The sequence below is a fragment of the Larimichthys crocea genome, chromosome X (assembly GCF_000972845.2).
Source record: "Larimichthys crocea isolate SSNF chromosome X, L_crocea_2.0, whole genome shotgun sequence".
In the NCBI taxonomy this organism is placed as follows: Eukaryota; Metazoa; Chordata; class Actinopteri; family Sciaenidae; genus Larimichthys; species Larimichthys crocea.
The window spans coordinates 40,043,825-40,063,810 of NC_040020.1; the positions used below are offsets into that span (position 1 = coordinate 40,043,825).

A 19,986-nucleotide genomic window follows, 5' to 3' on the forward strand; every position below is an offset into this window, starting at 1 on the left:
CAAGGTGTTTCTTTTTTTATCAGCTTAAGAACCAGATATTTTCTCAGGAGTTGGTGGAGACCAAAAACAGAGTTTAAAGAGTGAATCGTCGTGGTTTACAGCAGGATTAAGATTCATCAAACAGCGAGTTTGAGTCCACATCATAGAAATATCATTCCGCCTTTCTCTGAGCTATTTTTATGATTCCTCAGTGACACAGATATCCTGATGTTTGGTAGAGGAGTTACATTTCACGGTCTTTGTGAGGCTAAAAAGATCAATCTGAAGTGTAAGCACTGAGTTTTCTACTCAAAGAACCAGTTCACTGCAGATTTTTCTGTCTGAGGTTGGATGTCTTGTCTTTCTGTTGTCTCCTGCGAGGGTGTTAAAGTCAAGTATCAGAAATCAGAGAGACGTAGCTGAAGTTTCTCTGTCCGTGATGTCTCTGTTTCAGTCCTGGTGTTTGCCACAGACCCATCTGAGCTGAGGTCGGTCCCTGAGGTCTGTCGGCTCTAACGTGGAGAACCAGCTGCACTGGCAGGCGTACGCCCGTAAACCTCTCCTCTTCTTCAGCTTGGCTCTGAGCTTCTGACGGTCCGGCATGTTGTTCCTGCACAGACACACAGAAAGTGGTGAAAGTTTACTGTAGTGCAATCAGCTCATTGATTAATCCACAGATTGAATACTCAATTAAACTGTGAATGTTTTGTCAGAAAAATGGTGACGTCTTTAAAGGTCTCTGCCCAAAACCCAAAGAGTTAAATCCTAATAACTTTTCAGGTTTTAGACAGTCTGCGGGGACGTCATGGAGACTACGTCCAGGTTTTAGACAGTCTGCGGGGACGTCACAGAGACTACGTCCAGGTTCAGGTGTGTTACAAACAAACTCGTTTCTTAATTAATCTCATCATGGCTACAATAACAATTCTAATTTCACACACTCAGTGTATAATTGTTTTTTAGCAGCCACTATGCACAAACTCACTTATGACATGAAATCATTTTAATGCTCTCTGAGTCTCTTAATTAAAATATAACATGGAATAATAAAACAAACGTGTGGGAAGCTTCAGTAAGAGCGTGAGAAGAACAACAGTCTGGTTGTGACAGAATATTCAGAGGACGGATGTTAAACATCAGCATCTTTAATTAACAAATGATGAAAAAATACTGAATCAAACCTGACGAGTTCATATCGGTCACGTGAAACTGAATCACAGCTCAGCATCGTGTAAACATGCTTCAGTGGAGGATGAGTCATTGAAGAAGAGAAGACATTCAAATATTTTATGTCGACATTAAAGCTGAAGTTTAGTTTTAAAGAGTCTGTTCTGTTCTTAGCTGACGTCTGAAGGACAAACTCGCCGTCCTGAGTGTTCCTGAGTGCAAAAGTAAATTGCACACCTTGAAGAGAAATTGCTGCTTTAGTGCTGAAGCGTCAGCGCTCAGTGGTTTTATGCTGGTGTGCCTTCTGTTCACCTCTTTACTGTCTCTCTATGTGATCCGGTGAACTGCTTTTTCAAACAATCACACCGGGAAAACATGATTCCAGCTCTTTTAGACGCTTTAACTTTACTGTCATTGCACAAAGAAATGAAGAGAGGGCTGCAGTCAGCAACAACACGACAGACCTAAAATAGCGAAGGACATTCACCAAGTTCAGCATCTACAATCAAGAATATTATTCAAAGATTCAGAGAATCCAAACAAATCTACAAGGCACAAAACCAACGCTGAACGTCCGTGATCTAACGCTGCCATCCAGGACGTCCTTTCTTAATCTACACTCCACTCGTGTTGTGACGGCTTCAGTCCAGACCTGCCTCCCATCCTGATCTGTGGAATCTGTGAAAATCACTATGAAGCGCAAAAAAATACAACAACGGAGCCGGCGGACTCAATCAAACACTCACTGACTGCTGTGAAAGGAAAACATGACGTAACACTGAGGTAAACATGGCCGTGTCAAAGAAAACAACAAAGTTTATTCCATTCTGTTTTTATTTACTCAAACTTTATTTGAATCAAGTCGATCTTTATTTTTAAGACAGACCAGGAGCCTGCATCAACACAGCCGAGTCATAACTCGGTTAAATCTCCACACACTGACTTAAATCACATATTTCTGGACACTTTCAGAGGATATCATTATCTATATCTGTCATAAATAAACGCCCATAGATCGAAAAAAGTTTTCCTCAGTATAAAAGGAGATTTCTTCTGAGGTGGAGCCAACATAACAAACCACCTGCACTCTCTGAAATAATAGTTTAGCTGGTATAGTTCATATTTAAACTGTTTGTTAGGACTTTCAGGTGTCTAATATAATAAAATGTCTGTTTGTTTGCTGCTCTGCAGATGCAGAATTGTTCTAAGGGTGAAGAAAATATAGAAATATCACAACTTCTATGGGTTTGTTTGTTTTAATCAACCCTATTAGTAACATCTAATTGGACATTTTCTCCACATAAACGATCCACAGAGCGTGCGGTCAATATGTTTCTACGCCTGCTCGCTGTTTGTTTTAGATGCAGCGTTTTCACTGGGTGTAAGAAGCGACACTGCCACCTTCTGACCAAACTGGAAAACATCAACCAGGACTGAATAAAACAAAGGTTGACCCGATGATGTGACAGACGTGTGTCACACAGCACGGTGTTCAATAAAGACTTTTAAACGTTGACCGTGAACATCTAGCAGCCACTTGACTCATGAAGATGAACACCTCTAAAATCCTCCTCCGCATGGAGTCTTATCATGTGTTTGTGCTTTCTGCAGACTCACCTGAAGAACAGGTAATCGCAGGACAAGTCCCACTCACAGTCGTCGAACATCAGCACCCGGAAGTCACAGGACGTACATCTCAACTGGTCACATGACCTGTTGAAACAACGATAATGTTCAACCATCGATACGTTAGAAGTGCGACTGATTTAAACAAATAAGAGCATGTTGGGGGGTGAGTCATCAGACAGAAACAAACAGGCGGACGTGCCAGGCGCTCGCAGTATGAAATTATTTTCTCACACCTCTTGGATGTGACTGTTCCAACACCGTTTGTGACGGAGCTCCCGCCGACGAAAACAGGACAGCACCTGGATGCAGATCACAGCGGGCGTTAGAGACAGGACGAGAACAGAAACATTAGAAATATAAAACCCAGTGGCTTAGAAGTTTTTACTTTCTCCCTCCTGACTGAGACGACGGCTTCTTCTCCGCTCGTGTTCCTTTAGGACACTGTTCCGTCTGAAATGAGACGATTACAGACACATGCAGACAATCTGCTGTGAGTAAAGCCTGAGCTACAGCTTTGTCTGATATTTTATATATGTGTAAAAGAAAAGCTGTCAGCAGTGCAGACGTTCACCTTCAGCTGAGGGGATTTGCTGCAGTCTTCCTCCAGTAATTCCTCCAGAAAGGCGTCGACATCCTCAGTGACGCTGCTGACCGGCGCTTTATGTTTCGTGGCACTAAAATCAAAAAGGAAGCGACAAACATCAACTAATTAAGTCGTTCATTTAAACCTTTACAGACTTCTTTTAAAGAGGGTTTGACAGATTTGACAATGTGAAGATGCCTAGGGGCCAACACTAACATTTAAACAATGAAGAAATCACCAATAAAAGTTACAAACAAATGTTTTAACAATTTTGTTTTCATTGTCACAATTATATATTTTTTAATGACAGTGTAACCAAATCTAAACCAATCAGATGGGAACAAATCTAACAGTTCTTCTTTCTGTCACATCTGGAGTCAGATCACAGAATAAACTGTATGAACACGTTAAACTGGATGAAGCTGATAAATGTTCATTTTAAACATGACTCATGATGAGTAATACAAAGTCTGTTAACATTTAAGTTTAAAACGTTTCTGGTGTCACATCTGCAGATATATAACAGCAGCAGTTTGTCCTTAAAGGTTCAAAAGCTTCATTATGTCAACCAAAAAAAATATGTGACAATCCTACCAGGCCATAAATTTATTTATTATAAAAATGAAGCTGAGGGCAGCATGAAATCCGACCGCAGGCCGTGAAGTTTGGACAAGCTTCACACATACTGGACATTATTTATTTTTTCAGATTCAATATTTACAAGTTTGGTTTAGTAAAAGAATGACAGGCCATCATGTAGAGCCTAATGTGCATTTACATTCACATTTTTAGACAGTCTGCGGGGACGTCACAGAGACTACGTCCAGGTTTTAGACAGTCTGCGGGGACGTCACGGAGACTACGTCTAGGTTTTAGACAGTCTGCAGGGGCGTCACTGAGACTACGTCGAGGTTTTAGACAGTCTGCGGGGACGTCACAGAGACTACGTCCAGGTTCAGGTGTGTTACAAACAAACTCGTTTCTTAATTAATCTCATCATGGCTACAATAACAATTCTAATTTCACACACTCAGTGTATAATTGTTTTTTAGCAGCCACTATGCACAAACTCACTTATGACATGAAATCATTTTAATGCTCTCTGAGTCTCTTAATTAAAATATAACATGGAATAATAAAACAAACGTGTGGGAAGCTTCAGTAAGAGCGTGAGAAGAACAACAGTCTGGTTGTGACAGAATATTCAGAGGACGGATGTTAAACATCAGCATCTTTAATTAATAAATGATGAAAAAAATACTGAATCAACAGACAAAAATAATCAAACCTGACGAGTTCATATCGGTCACGTGAAACCACCACCACTTTTACAGACTCAAAAAATAAAAATACCGAAGTTGCACTGTGTACAGTCAGCTGTTTACTCTGTGTACATATTTCAATTCTGATAGAGCTCGCTGTTTATAAATTCAGTCTATACCACCATACTGAGACTGTTGTTTCTGTTCATGTTGTTCATTCTAGATTTGTCTTTTAGCTTGTATATATTTTTATGTTAGATTTTGTATCTTTTACTTATATTTCATGTTTATTGCTGTTTGGAATAAGAGGGAAACTACTTGTTCAGGACAATGTTAGTGGCTGGAAACGGAGGATTGGGTTGAAGTGATGCATAATATTTTAATAATGGAAAAGTTGACTTTCTCAGTTAGACTAGAATCAGATAAATTTAAGACTTTATGGAATAACTGGGTTGATTTTGTAACATCATTTAGAACAAAATTAAACAATGGATCTTATGGTTTCCTTGGTTCGGGCTACACATCTTAAATGTTTAAGGTTTCATTCCTTCATCAGGAGTGAAAGGTCTTTATATGAGGGGGATGAAAATGTGGTTTGTTGGGAAAAATGTACTTTAATTGTGAAGATTAGTATTTTTATGTCTATGATCCCTGGTGTGAAGTATCTGCATGATATAAATACATGGAAAACAAATGTGTGAGACGCTGAGTGATAATGGATCAATGCTGAATGGATTAATGTGCATTCACAGTCACATTTAGAATGTTGGGATTAAATGTAAAGACTCTAAATAATAATGAAGAAACATTTACGTGTTTCATTCGAGCTGAACTCATCCTGATCTTATTTCTATTTAACAGAGAAAACACATGTGAATATAAAACATTAGAGGCGTGTATGAAGTGACTGTTAAACTGTTAAACTGATGTTTTAATGTTTATTAACTAATTATCTGCTCAGGTGAGCTCGAGCTGCCTCGTTAGCACGGTTAGCTTTGTTTACCTGCGTGTTTGCGGGTCTCTCCCGCATCTCCCAGCCCCGCTCGAGCCCACGCGCGCTGACGACACGACAGAAACGTTGCTACAGAACTTTTGCTCCAGCTCGTCGAGCAGCTGGTCCAGGTCCTCCATGACTTCAACCCGGGTCAGCTCCGGTGCTAACCGAGCGGCTAGCGGCTAACGAGCGTTCGTCGTTGCTAAGTAACGGGAGCGGAAACGGAGCGACGGCACCTTCAAAATAAAAGTCGAAAACCTGTTGAGCGTCCTCCCCGGTTTGTCTTACAACATTTAGCGATGGGAGGTTCGGATCTTTTTTAGGGAGTCGGTTCATTTGAACTCTTCATTGTTTATTTTACTGTTACTGGTTCTACTTAACTAATATCTCTCAACCAGCTTTTAAAAAATCTGTTAAACGTATGTTACGTAATCAAGAACTGAATGTTCCGTTTTAATTTTTATAACACCTTGATGTGTGTATATCCTGGATCTATGTGTTCAGCTGTGTTTTATTTTTTATTTTTTTTAAGCTGTCCATAGTTGTGTATGCCCTGTATAATACAGTAGCTTGCATTCTTATTCATACCCTGTAATTGTTTCAGGAGGTTCTCTTGACAAGCCCCTTGAGGCTGTGCATAATATCCTTTTGCTGTTCGTTTGTTTTTGAGTTTTTTTTTTCTTTTTCTTGTTTGTTTTATCTTTTATGGATAATGTAATTAATTATGTGCTAAATAAATCAAATCAAATCAAATATTTATACATGTGTGTATATAGTGTTAAAAGAGGATATTGTATAGGTGTATACAGTGGTCCCTCGTTTATCGCGGGGGATACGTTCTAAAAATAACCCGCAATAAACGAAATCCGCGAAGTTTTACAATTATTATACATGTTTTAAGGCTGTAAAACCCCTAACCACACACTTTTATACACCTTTTACACGCATTTTGTACAGTACTCCCTTAGTTAGTCAGGACGCAGAACACAATGTGCGGTTCTCCCTTAGCCAATTTAGGACACAGAACACAATGCACGTTCATACTGTACAATACGCTGTAAAAAAAAAAAGCATGCAAAATTACACTAAAAAAATCCGCGAAACAGCGAGTCCGTGAAAAGTGAACCGCATTATAGCGAGGGACGACTGTATAGTGTTAAAGTTTTGTTTTCTTGCTATCACTTACTATCTCACTTACTGTTTTGTTAGCTGCTGTAACAAACACAATTTCCCCGCGGGAAGTTGGACGTAAGCACATCGAGTACTTTACTTAAGTACGATACTTAAGTACTTCATACCTCTGCCTCTAACCTCAATTTAGATAACTTTACACCACTAGTTACAAACTACAAAGTAGTATATGGTGTAATTTATGTAAAACGTATATAAAATAATGAATTAAAATTTGAATGCATCAAAAATAGTAATCCAATAATACAATACTTAAATTATTTTAAAATTAGCCATTCTGCAAAATGACTACTTTGAGTATGTGTTGATACTTTTGTACATTATTTGAAATGACTTGTAATAGAGTATTTCTTCCCAGTGATCAAAGTCTCCCTCCACCACATTTCACATTATGGTGGTGCCTATTCACGCTAAACAAAATATTATTTTGAAAATCTAAAAAGGAAATACTTTCATTCACTTATTCTGTAGCTCCTCGTCACAGTTACTCTAAATGTTAACATAATACGACGCACACGCGTACACGATAGTTAAACAGAGCCGGAGGTAAACCACTGATAGTATAATTAGGTACAATAAAGATTTTTTTTATGGAAAAATAAATGAATAAATTCGTTGTCGGCAGGATTCGAACCTGCGCGGGGAGACCCCAATGGATTTCTAGTCCATCGCCTTAACCACTCGGCCACGACAACTTGATGACAACAGAAGCGGAAACCAAGGCTATTTAAGGAGTGTCAGGATCCGGTGACGTCATATTGTTGTATAAATAGTTATTAATTTTATTACAACAATGTTGAAACTCCCGTCATATTTCCTCTGCCCACCGAGTCTTTTTACTCTCGGACGGTAAATTAAACGAATCTTTCGTTCATTTTTACAGCGGGTGGCGCTGTAAGCCCGCGGTTCTTTTTCACTTAACACATTCAGCTGACAAAGCATAATAAACAAAATGCTCTTAAACTTGACTTTTCCAGCCATCATCAAAATCATCAATTACATGTTACACATGTTGTGCAACTGTATAATTGATGCTGATGATGGCAAGTCCAGAGATAATGCCAACACCGTCGGTTCGTCCGTCCGTGATTTTTTCATTTTTCACATTAACCGAATTAATTACATGTAGGTATACGGGTCTGTGTTAATTTTAGGAATTAAATACAATTTATTGGAAGCAGTTTGTTGTTGTGCGGGTCAGTCTATCCCTCGCCCACATTGCCCATAACAAAAACCGGCCCTGGCCACAAGCAATTCAAACCATATGAAAACTTAGGAAAGCAAATACAAACCACAATAAAGTGCCTGTGTCCTCCCTGACATTGTTGTTTAATAGCACGACAGTGACCAGGCAGCTGTGACGTGAGAAATGAACGAGAACAAACGAACAAACGAACAAACTAACGAACGAACAAACGAACAAACTAACTAACGAACAAACTAACGAACGAACAAACGAACAAACTAACTAACGAACAAACGAACAAACGAACTAACAAACTAACGAACAAACAAACTAACGAACAAACAAACGAACAAACAAACTAACGAACAAATGAACAAACGAACAAACAAACAAACTAACTAACTAACGAACAAACAAACAAACAAACTAACTAACTAACGAACAAACAAACAAACTAACTAACTAACGAACAAACAAACAAACTAACTAACGAACAAACAAACGAACAAACAAACTAACGAACAAATGAACAAACGAACAAACAAACAAACAAACGAACAAACTAACTAACTAACGAACAAACTAACAGCCTGAGCTGCCAGTCACGTGACAAATAAACACGAACGAACTAACTGTTAAGCCTGTCACGTGACAGCTGGTAGCGGCCAAGAGAATGTAAAACTCATTTTGACCTTTCGCAGAGCCCCGCCCCAAAACAGCCATTGTCCAATCACACGTCCCAGCAACCGTTACTATGTAAGCAAGGTCCGTCAAGCTTCAGACTCCTAGCAAGATGGTGAATGTAAACCGGACAGTAGATACCCGAAGAGCCTGACCGGAGGAGTTGTGTTCTTTACATTCCCAAAGCTAAAAACAACTGGAGCGGATCAAACCGTGTGGACGGCCCCACCCCAGCTAAATGTGTCGAAGATAACGAAGCATACGTGTGTCTGCTCAAAGGTAAGGACGAACGGTAAGTACGTACTGTGTTGTAGCTAGAGGCAAGAACACAAAGTGGACCAAAGTTATACCATGACAAGAACATCACTGAAGAACGTTACCCTCTAAACGAGCCCGTTAACTTTAGCCAACATTAGTTACCGTGTTACGCTGGCTGTATTAGCTGTTGTTGTGTTGGGTCTCGATGCTCGGAGCTCACTAACCTTATTTATTTGTGAGTTTTCAACAATGTCGAACATAGCGCCCCAACAAGCAGCTTCAACTCATTTTGTTTTCAGAAGTAGCATTAGACAGCTATTTGTTTTGGGAAAGGTTAGCTAGCCTTGACGCTCCTGTAGGTTATTTTAACAATACACTCGTAATAGACAATAATATACCGTAACGTATGAGAGAACTTACCCAGCAGTGCAAGAGCATGACTGGTCCACAAGGCTGTCCTGGTTGCATGTGAGGTCATGGGGTTTCTCTGATTTCGCTTGAGACCGGTTAGCATTAGCCTCGATAGTGGTTATGTCGCCTTCATTGTGTATTTTAATATTGTGAATATATCCCTCCACTGCATATTGTAACCCCCTTTTGCCTCGGTCTGGAGGATATCGCGGACGTATTGCTCCAAAAACTGTCACTGACACTGATGACTCTTCCCGTCATGGCACTCCGTCGCACTTGACGGACCTAGTAACAGTAACTAAGGGGGACAGGGCTTGGCAAAAGGACAATTAAGTAAGACAAAAAGTAACAATTAATAAGTTCCCTAAAATGTTTACATGCTGCATTTATTGTGTCCAAAACGTGACATTATTGTTACACTTTGTTACTTGTTGTAAAACAACGTTGTTGTTACTATTATTATATTTTATTATTTTATGGCAGAGTATAACACAAAATCAACATGCTGATATAATTTTCAAAAGTATTTATTTACAAACACACTTTACATTATATACCCAATAACACTATACACATCTACAAGAACTGAAGACCAGTAATTAATACTTATTTCATGAAAGGAAAAATGTTTATCGTGTATGACAAGACACCGACAAATCATTCATTTCCTTGTTCATTTGTCAATCGAGGATTTCATCACTGAAGATGAAGAAGATGAAATGATTGCCTTTATTAGTGGTTGTTGGGCTGATGATTGTCACTGACTGGAGGATTTACCTTTATTTCACCTTCAGATCAGCGTGTTTTAGAAAAGTCTTCTGGTTTCTTTTGGACTCATTTCCAGGTGAAACTTTAACATGAACTATTTTCTTCACAGCGATCAAAGTGTATGAACTCTACAGATCATTTACAAGCTCCTCTTCCTGGAATGACTCAGCTCTTGATAAGCCCTCCCTCTTCTTCCTGCTCTCAAACACAGCCAGCTCCTCTCTGCTCATGTTTCCTTGTTCCCTCCCCCTCAGATCTACAGTTTGAAGATGGGTGGAACCAACATGTGCTGACGTGTCAGCTGACAGGCCGCATGTTGTTGAGATCAGAGCTCAAACTAGTTTCATTTCTGAGGAAGTGAAACTCAGACAGTCGTCAACACAGAGAGGAGAAATGGCGCTGAAAGGAAATAAACTGGACCGGGAAACCTTCTCTTGTCCGATCTGTCTGGATCTACTGAAGGATCCGGTGACTACTCCTGTGGACACAGCTACTGCATGAACTGTATCAAAAGCCACTGGGATGGAGAGGATGAGAAGAGAATCCACAGCTGCCCTCAGTGTAGGCAGACCTTCAAACGGAGACCTGTCCTGAAGAAAAACACCATGTTAGCATCTTTAGTGGAGGAACTGAAGAAGACTGGACTCCAAGCTGCTCCTGCTGATCACTGCTATGCTGGACCTGAAGATGTGGCCTGTGATGTCTGCACTGGGAGAAAACTGAAAGTCTCGAAGTCCTGTCTGGGTCGGTCTGGCCTCTTCTGTGAGAAACATCTCCAGCCTCATCATGAAATTCCTGTATTGTAAAACACAAGCTGGTGGAGCCCTCCAAGAAGCTCAGGAGAACACCGGCCCGTCATGATGAGGTGATGAAGATGTTCCACCGTACTGATCAGCGGTATATCTGTTATCTCTGCTCAATGGATGAACATAAAGGCCACGACACAGTCTCAGCTGCAGCAGAAAGGACTGAGAGGCAGAGAGAGCTCGAGGTAGTCGACTAAACATCCAGCAGAGAATCCAGGACAGAGAAAAGATGTGAAGAGCTCCAACAGGAGGTGGAGGCTATCAATGGCTCTGCTGATAAAGCAGTGGAGGACAGTGAGAAGACTTCACTGACGCTGATCCGTCTCATGGAGAAAAGAAGGTCTGATGTGAAGCAGCAGGTCAGATCCCACAGGAAACTGAAGTGAGTCGAGTCAAAGATCTTCAGGAGAAGCTGGAGCAGGAGATCATGAGCTGAAGAGGAAAGAGCGAGCTGGAGAAGCCTCACACACAGAGGACCACAACCAGTTTCTACACAACTACCCCTCACTGTCACGACTCAGCCAACTACAGACTCATCCAGCTCATAAATCCGTCCTCTGAGGGACTTTGAGGATGTGACAGCTGCTGTGTCAGAGCTCAAGATAAACTACAGGATGTTCTGAGGGACCAACGGACAAACATCTCACTGACAGACACTGAAGTCCATGTTTCACTGTCAGGACCAGAACCAGAGCCCAAGACCAGACTGAGTTCTTAGAAATTCACGTGAACTCACACTGGATCCAACACAGCAAACGGATATCTGTTATTATCTGAGGGGAACCGAAAAGTGACATTTATGGAACAAGAACAGTCTTATTCTAGTCACCCAGACAGATTCACTGACTGGGCTCAGGTCCTGAGTAGAGAGAGTCTGACTGGACGTTGTTACTGGGAGGTGGAGTGGAGAGGTTATGGAGTTGTTATAGCAGTCACATACAAGAATATCAGCAGAGCAGGGAGCTCAGATGAATGTGGATTTGGATTCAATGACAAATCTTGGAGGTTAAATTGTAACACAAACAGTTATTACTTTTATTACAACAGTGTCCAAACTCCTGTCTCAGGTCCTCGGTCCTCCAGAGTTGGAGTGTACCTGGATCACAGTGCAGGTATTCTGTCCTTCTACAGCGTCTCTGAAACCATGACTCTCCTCCACAGAGTCCAGACCACGTTCACTCAGCCTCTCTATGCTGGACTTATTCCTTCAGGTTATGGAGTCACTGTTGAGTTGTGTAAAGTCAAATAGACAGAAGTCATTTAAGGGTTAAATTCTGTGTTTCATGTCTTCAGCTTGTTTTGTTTCCATCATTGTTGCTGACAGCTGCTCAAGATGATTTTAATGACTGTGACTGACTATGATCATAATAAGGAGATGATTCTTTTCTTGTACATATTTGAGATTCAATGAAGAAACAACATTTTGTTTGTGCTCTTTTGAAGCGAAATTTTGAAATTTGCTTTATTTGCAGATGATGCTAATGTATTTTGTTCTGGGGAAGATTTACAGCAGCTTTTGGACGAAATCACATCGGAAATGCGAAAATTAAAAAAAGTGGTTTGATATAAATAAGTTATTGAGTTGCTGCGTGTGGTTTGACCTGTTTTTGTTTTCTTTTTTTTCTCACTGTATATTTCTTTTCCTTTCTTTATTTTATCTTATTTTTAATTAGTGTTTTTATTGACTTTTACATGTTCAAAATAAAAAAACTCTCAAATCAAATTAGTCACTAAAGAGGATTTATTTATTCAGTGTGTGTCTCCACCTACATGAACTCTGAAAAGGCAAATAATCCAGAAATAACTAAGACCAGGAACAGGAACAGAGAAGCAAACAACTGACAGACAAGGAAACACAGGAACTAAATAGACAGGCAAGACTAATCAGGGAGGTGCCAAATCAAAGAAGGCAGGGGAAAAAACAGGAAGTAGAATAAGACAAGGCAGACAGGGTGGAACTACAAAATAAAACAGGAAACACTGTTTTTTGTTGGCTTTTACATGTTCAAAAAGAAAATTCTCAAATCAAAATAGTCAATAAAGAGGATTCATTTATTAGGTGTGTGTCTTATTTGAATTACAGACAACAGTCTACATGTGAACACTTTGTAATATTGACCTTCAGTCCAATGAGCCTCTGCTGTGTGATACCTTCTTTACAACACATATTGCCTTTATTAGTGGTTGTTTGTACATATGTGAGATTCTGCTCAAACAAACTGATTGTGTGGATGAAGTGAATCTGTACATGAACTCTGAAAAGGCAAATAATCCGGAAATAACAAAGACCAGGAACAGGAACACAGACAAACAAACAACAGACCGTAAAGAAAACACAGGAACTAAATAGACAGGCAAGACTAACCAGGGGGAGGTGCCAAATCAAAGAAGGCGGGAAAAAAACAGGAAGTAGAATAAGACAAGGCAGACAGGGTGGAACTACAAAATAAAACTGGAAACACAGAAGCAAACTCAAAACAGTAACATTGAGGGTGCACTGGGAATGTCTGGTGGAGACCCTTGTCTGCAAGCTCTTCAAAACACACCTCTGGAAGGACTTTTCATGCATCCCAGGGGAGGTTGTGGACATGGCATCCAAGTGGGCCACACTGAAAACTTCTATTGTTGATGCAGCTGCTAGGAGTTGTGGTGAGAAGGTCACCAGTGCCAGTCGTGGTGGCAATCTTAGAACCCGCTGGTGGACACCGGTGGTGAAGAAGGCCGTCAAGCTGAAGAAGGAGGCCTTTCGGGCTTGGTTGGCCCAGGGGTCTCCTGAGGCAGCAGACAGGTAACGGGCAGCTAGAAGGGCTGTGGCTTCAGTAGGGGGGAGTTCAGGGAGGCCATGGAGAAGGACTTTCAATAGATCTCAAGAAAGTTCTGGCAAACTATCTGACGACTCAGGAAGGGGAAGCAGGGCTTGGCCCAGGCTGTGTATAGCTAGGTTGGAGAACTGTTGACCCAGACTGCTGATATTGTTGAGCAGAGGGAGGAGCACTTTGAGGAACTCCTGAACCCAACAAACACATCCTCAGTGGAGGAGGCAGAGCCTGAAGACTCAGGGGAAGCCTCGGCCATATCTCTGGCAGAGGTCGCCATGGTATTAAGAAAGCCCTTTGGCTGCAAGGCGCCAGGTGTGGATGAGATTTGTCAAATACGTTCTCAGTGGGTGTTGGACTCCGCCAGAGCTGCCCCTTGTCTCCGATACTGTTTGTGATATTCATAGACCGGATCCCATGGCACAGCCAGGGTGAGGAGAGTGTCCAGTTTGGGAACCTCAGGATTGCATATCTGCTGTTTGCAGATGATGTGGTTCTGTTGGCTTGCACGGGTTGTGACCTTCAGCACTCACTGGGGCGATTTGCAGCCGGGATGAGAGTCAGCACCTCCAAGTATGAGGCCGTGGTTCTCTATCGGAAAATGGTGGAATGCTCCCTCCGGGTTGGGAGTGAGTTGCTGCCCCAAGCAAAGGAGTTCAAGTATCTTGGGGTCTTGTTCACAAGTGATGGCAAAATAGAGCATGAGATGGACAAGTGGTTTGGGGTACATTGTACTGGACCATTGTGGGGAAGATTTTCCAGTCCATTTATGTTCCAACCTTCACCTATGGTCATGAACTTTTTGTAGTGACTCAAAAAAAAGGGGTGGCTTGGACATTTGGGGAGTACAGCCGCTGCACTCTGTGTAGAAGGGAGCCAGCTGAGGTGGTTCAACATTTGATGAGGATCCTCTTTGGAGGTGTTCCGAGCACATATAACTGGGAGGAGACCCCAGGGAAGATCCAGAACCTGCTGGAGGGATTATATAGCTCATCTGGCCTGAGACAGTCTTGGGATCTCCCAGGAGGAGCTGGAAGAAGGGTGTTTGGAGTGCCATTCACTTCGCCACTATGACCTGACCCTGGATAAGCGGAAGAGAATGGATGGATGGATGGCTATATACTTAATTATTTTATTACTTTATTACTCATTTACCATAGGTCAGGAGTGCCACGTCAGCATGCATCAATGGTGTATTAAAGATGTAGCATTGGTTCAACATCAAAAATCCCATGCCTGCCCTGCAACTCTCACCCTGGGAAACTCTGGAAAAGGAGAGTCCAAGCCCTCTCCAGGATTTAGGTTCCAGAACCAGTACTATGCGTACAGGTGAGCCCAGCTATATCTATTCGACATTGTTCCACTTCCTGCACAAGCTCTGGTTCCTCCCCCACCAGCGCAGTAATGTTCCACGTCCTCAGGAGCAATCTGCGATGTCAGGAAAAAGCACTTCCAGGTCTCTGCTCTTACCTGGTAAAGCACCAAACATCTATACGTCTCCCTGTAGGTGGTGGGCCCACAGGGTGAATATCAAACATGTAAAGCATTGTTTTTTACTCTTCTTTAAAACTCCAGTTTGAATAACATTTATTGCCAACTGTTGTCTGTGTCACAGTTCAAAGTCAAACTATTTTTACAACATGTTGTAAAGGACAGATAACACACCCTGACTCAAAGACTGAAAAGCATTCCCTCGTTCTCCAGCTCTCAGTCACAGTGAGCTACACAAGATCAGAAGGAGCAGAGATCTGTTGTCTGTCAGAGCAGAGAAAGTTTCTGTTCAGAGAAAGTTTCTGTTCAGAGAAAGTTTCTGTTCAGGAGAAATGGCGCAGAAAGGAGTTAATCTGGACCAGGAAACCTTCTCTTGTCCGATCTGTCTGGATCTACTGAAGGATCCGGTGACTATTCCCTGTGGACACAGCTACTGCATGAACTGTATTCAAAACTTCTGGGATGGAGAGGATGAGAAGAGAATCCACAGCTGCCCTCAGTGTAGGCAGACCTTCACACCGAGGCCTGTCCTGAAGAAAAACACCATGTTAGCAGCTTTAGTGGAGGAACTGAAGAAGACTGGACTCCAAGCTGCTCCTGATGATCACTGCTATGCTGGACCTGAAGATGTGGCCTGTGATGTCTGCACTGGGAGAAAACTGAAAGCTCTGAAGTCCTGTCTGGTCTGTCTGGCCTCTTACTGTGAGAAACACCTCCAGCCTCATCATGATGTAGCTCCATTAAAGAAACACAAGCTGGTGGAGCCCTCCAAGAAGCTCCAGGAGAACATCTGCTCTCGTCATGATGAGGTGATGAAGATGTTCTGCCGTACTGATCAGCAGTGTATCTGTTATCTCTGCTCTGTGGATGAACATAAAGGCCACGACACAGTCTCAGCTGCAGCAGAAAGGACTGAGAGGCAGAGAGAGCTCGAGGTGAGTCGACTAAACATCCAGCAGAGAATCCAGGACAGAGAGAAAGATGTGAAGGAGCTCCAACAGGAGGTGGAGGCTATCAATGGCTCTGCTGATAAAGCAGTGGAGGACAGTGAGAAGATCTTCACTGAGCTGATCCGTCTCATGGAGAAAAGAAGGTCTGATGTGAAGCAGCAGGTCAGATCCCAGCAGGAAACTGAAGTGAGTCGAGTCAAAGATCTTCAGGAGAAGCTGGAGCAGGAGATCACTGAGCTGAAGAGGAAAGACGCTGAGCTGGAGAAGCTCTCACACACAGAGGACCACAACCAGTTTCTACACAACTACCCCTCACTGTCACGACTCAGCCAATCTACAGACTCATCCAGCATCAATATCCGTCCTCTGAGGGACTTTGAGGATGTGACAGCTGCTGTGTCAGAGCTCAGAGATAAACTACAGGACGTTCTGAGGGACCAACGGACAAACATCTCACTGACAGACACTGAAGTCCATGTTTCACTGTCAGGACCAGAACCAGAGCCCAAGACCAGAGCTGAGTTCTTAAAATATTCACGTGAACTCACACTGGATCCAAACACAGCAAACACACAGCTGTTATTATCTGAGGGGAACAGAAAAGTGACAAGAATGAAACAACATCAGTCTTATTCTAGTCACCCAGACAGATTCACTGACTGGTCTCAGGTCCTGAGTAGAGAGAGACTGACTGGACGTTGTTACTGGGAGGTGGAGAGGAGAGGTTATGGAGTTTATGTTGCAGTCGCATACAAGAATATCAGCAGAGCAGGGGACTCAGATGAATGTAGATTTGGATTCAATGACAAATCTTGGAGGTTAGATTGTGACACAAACAATTATTACTTTTATTACAACAGTGTCCACACTCCCGTCTCAGGTCCTCGGTCCTCCAGAGTTGGAGTGTACCTGGATCACAGTGCAGGTATTCTGTCCTTCTACAGCGTCTCTGAAACCATGACTCTCCTCCACAGAGTCCAGACCACGTTCACTCAGCCTCTCTATGCTGGACTTTATGTTTATTCTGGATCCTCTGCTGAGTTGTGTGAAGTCAAATAGACAGAAGTCATTGAAGGGTTAAATTCTGTGTTTCATGTCTTCAGCTTGTTTTGTTTCCATCATTGTTGCTGACAGCTGATTGTTGTGGCATTTCTTCACCTGTCAATCAAACACTGTGGGCGGTACTTTGCCCTCTTCTCATTGGTGGTTGTGTAAATGTTTGAGTTTCTTTAGGTGGCGCTCCTTCCTGTGTCTGTTTAGCCATGGAGGCTATCACTGCTCATGATGACTTTAGTTTGTATGATCAGAATCAATAAGGAGATGATTCATTCTTTTCTTGTACATATGTGAGATTCAATGAAGAAACAACATTTAGTTTGTGTCTCAGTCAATAAAGAGGATTTATTACACAGACTGCAAGTCTTCATGTTTTCATTGAACATGTCTCTAAATGAACTCCCTGCATTCACCCTGTTTATTTCACTGAGCTGCTTTCTCGTGGTTAAAGTGACAAATAAAGTTGAGTTTGAACTGAAGGTGACTGACAGTGAAGAAGAAGAACAGACAGATGGATCACCACAGACTGTAGAAAACATGGATGCAGTCGTGACCTGGTTTCTTGTAATCCTGTTTCTCTGCTTGCGTCTCCGTTTTACAGGAAGTGCTATTTTGAAAAGTCCCGCTGATGAGAAAAGAAAAAAATGCAAACACACTAAACTTTCACATTCAGGCCTGACAGGAACAAAGTGAAGAAGTTTGTTTCCTGTCAGAGGAGACACACATAGCTCTTCTAGGCATACTGTAGATGGCTCATGCAGTCTCTATGAACAATTTAATACATAACACCTGCACATCAAGCGACACTTTACTTTAATAAATGAACTCGTCCACCTGATTCACGTCTTTAACAATGAGGACAACAACTCCCATGATCCCACGCTGTAGCCCAACCTCATCAACATCTATAGCTTTTCCTTTGAGGCCCCAGGGGGCAACAAATGATGTACGGTGTGTTTAAAGACAGTCAGGAAGTCGCAGTCTTTAAAAATAACATCTAAAAAACGTAGAAATCATCTGTTTGTTTGATGTGACCTTTAAGCACAAGTGGTCCCGTTTTAGCTGAAGGGGAACTCCACCGATTTCACACCTGAAGGTCAGATTTCTTATCATGAGTACAGCCTTTGAAAAAGTTAACAAGCTGCATTATGGGATGCAGTTTGGGAGCTTCACCCATACTAGAAACTAAAGGTCAGGATACTTCCACTGTCTGTCGGTCGCTAAAAAAGAAACTTTGAACTTTGAGAGGTTAAAAATGTTTCGTTGTGTTCCAGTTCTGACATTTCGTATGTAGATCCATAAGCATTAAACTATGACATAGGAATATTACACCAGCACCAGTGGCTCCACAATCCGGATGAAAACCTGTCCGTCCTCCGTCAACGTCCTCTTTGGGCTCGGTCCTCCTCTGCCATTAGCTAACAGCAGCTACAGGTGGCGTCCGATTTCTTTACTGACCTAAAAATACTCAAACTTTCTCTGTGGTGTTTTTTCTCCAGGTGGGTGAAGATGGTGCACCGGCTTCACAGCGAAACACCATGCGGGTCCGCAGTGGTGGAGGGCCAATCTGTACAAAGCCTCAAACATACATACGCGGATACACAGATACATAGAAACACCAGAACATAACCACGAGAATAGACATTCAATGCAGCACATCTATCCCTGTGACGGTTACCAGGGTGCTTTGTTGAGAGAGAGTCTGGGGTGAGGGGGTTTACTATACTGAGTGAGCTCTGTGTGCGTTATTGTTGAGGTCTGAGAAAGTGCAGTGATGTGTCTGTCGCGAACGAGCGAACTCTTTTACGTGACCGTTGGGAGCTAAAGTAATACAGTGCGCTACGAGCTGTGCTCCATGCATGCAGTAACATTACTGCATGCTTGATGGTGCAACCAATCACCTGAGGATAGACGCATTTTAATAATCGTGAAAACGCACCTTCACAAGACCTTCACAAACACACGAGGACTGTGCATCCATCTGTCAATAGCTTCAGTTTTTCTAGGTGTTTCTATCTGCTTTGTGTAGCAGAGAGGTTAATGCGTTCGCTGGGTGGTTTCAGAGTTACAACGGTCTGTGAATGCAATGAAAACAATTGGCTACAGCAATTTATTGATATTAGAACATTAGATTTACTTTTGAATACTTCAGTACAAAGGATGTACTGAATAACGTAAATGATATGTGTACACATATAAATCACAAGTCACAACAGCGCTAAATTTGGCTGAATTATAAAAAGTTATACGTGGTAACATGAAGAGTCGTTTGGGAGTCGAAAGAGTCGGCTCTTCTTGGTGAGTCAAATGATCTGACTCCCTAAAAAGAACTGAACTTCCCATCACTGTAACATGGCGTGTGATGCGTGTCAGCATGTTCAGCATGTTGACGGGTTGGACTGAGCTCCACATGCTTTGCTGTCATCTGCATTAGATGACGCCACACACTCATTATTACAGAACAAACTGAAGACTTATCTTTTTAATTTTACTTTACGCTTTTACTTGAACGATTTATTTATATACATTTTAATCTACACCACTTTCACTTTTATTTATTTGTCTAGTTATGTGTGTATATATATTTATATCATAACCTTTATTTTTAGCTATCTGGTCCATTAACACAGATGCACTCGCCTCTAAGGAAGCTCAGATCTCTGAACATCTGTAGTAAGATGCTGCAGATGTTATTTTATGCTGCAGTCTGCTGGGGAGGAAGTTTGGGAAAAAAGCAGGAGGCTGGCTCTGTGATCGG

General features: G+C 41.9%; 2 protein-coding genes and 1 non-coding gene across 3 annotated transcripts; 1 reads left to right on the forward strand and 2 right to left on the reverse strand.

Annotated features, from left to right (window-relative positions):
* Positions 1-5,846, reverse strand: cfap418 (cilia and flagella associated protein 418). The gene is made up of 6 exons (XM_010752519.3): positions 5,624-5,846; positions 3,347-3,449; positions 3,161-3,225; positions 3,009-3,074; positions 2,764-2,859; positions 1-589 (listed from the first exon to the last, which is right to left on the reverse strand). The coding sequence occupies exons 1-6, from the start codon at positions 5,749-5,751 to the stop codon at positions 430-432; spliced, it is 618 nt and encodes a 205-aa protein (XP_010750821.1). The 5' UTR covers positions 5,752-5,846; the 3' UTR covers positions 1-429.
* Positions 5,847-7,418: 1,572 nt separating this feature from the next.
* trnas-aga (transfer RNA serine (anticodon AGA)) lies at positions 7,419-7,500 on the reverse strand. Its single transcript has one exon. It is a non-coding gene; the product is annotated as a tRNA-Ser (tRNA).
* Positions 7,501-15,440: 7,940 nt separating this feature from the next.
* Positions 15,441-17,231, forward strand: LOC109141845 (tripartite motif-containing protein 16). Its single transcript, XM_019273758.2, has one exon. It carries the CDS (start codon positions 15,555-15,557, stop codon positions 17,229-17,231), a length of 1,677 nt encoding a protein of 558 aa, XP_019129303.2. The 5' UTR covers positions 15,441-15,554.
* Positions 17,232-19,986: the final 2,755 nt, after the last annotated feature.

Coding starts and splice junctions, on each gene's coding strand:
- LOC109141845 (XM_019273758.2), top strand. CDS start 15,555: ATGGCGCAGAAAGGAGTTAATCTGGACCAGGAAACCTTCTCTTGTCCG.
- cfap418 (XM_010752519.3), bottom strand. CDS start 5,751: ATGGAGGACCTGGACCAGCTGCTCGACGAGCTGGAGCAAAAGTTCTGT. Junction 3,450..5,623: donor AGAGACCCGCAAACACGCAG/GTAAACAAAGCT, acceptor TTTTGATTTTAG/TGCCACGAAACATAAAGCGC. Junction 2,860..3,008: donor GGAACAGTCACATCCAAGAG/GTGTGAGAAAAT, acceptor TTGTTTCAACAG/GTCATGTGACCAGTTGAGAT.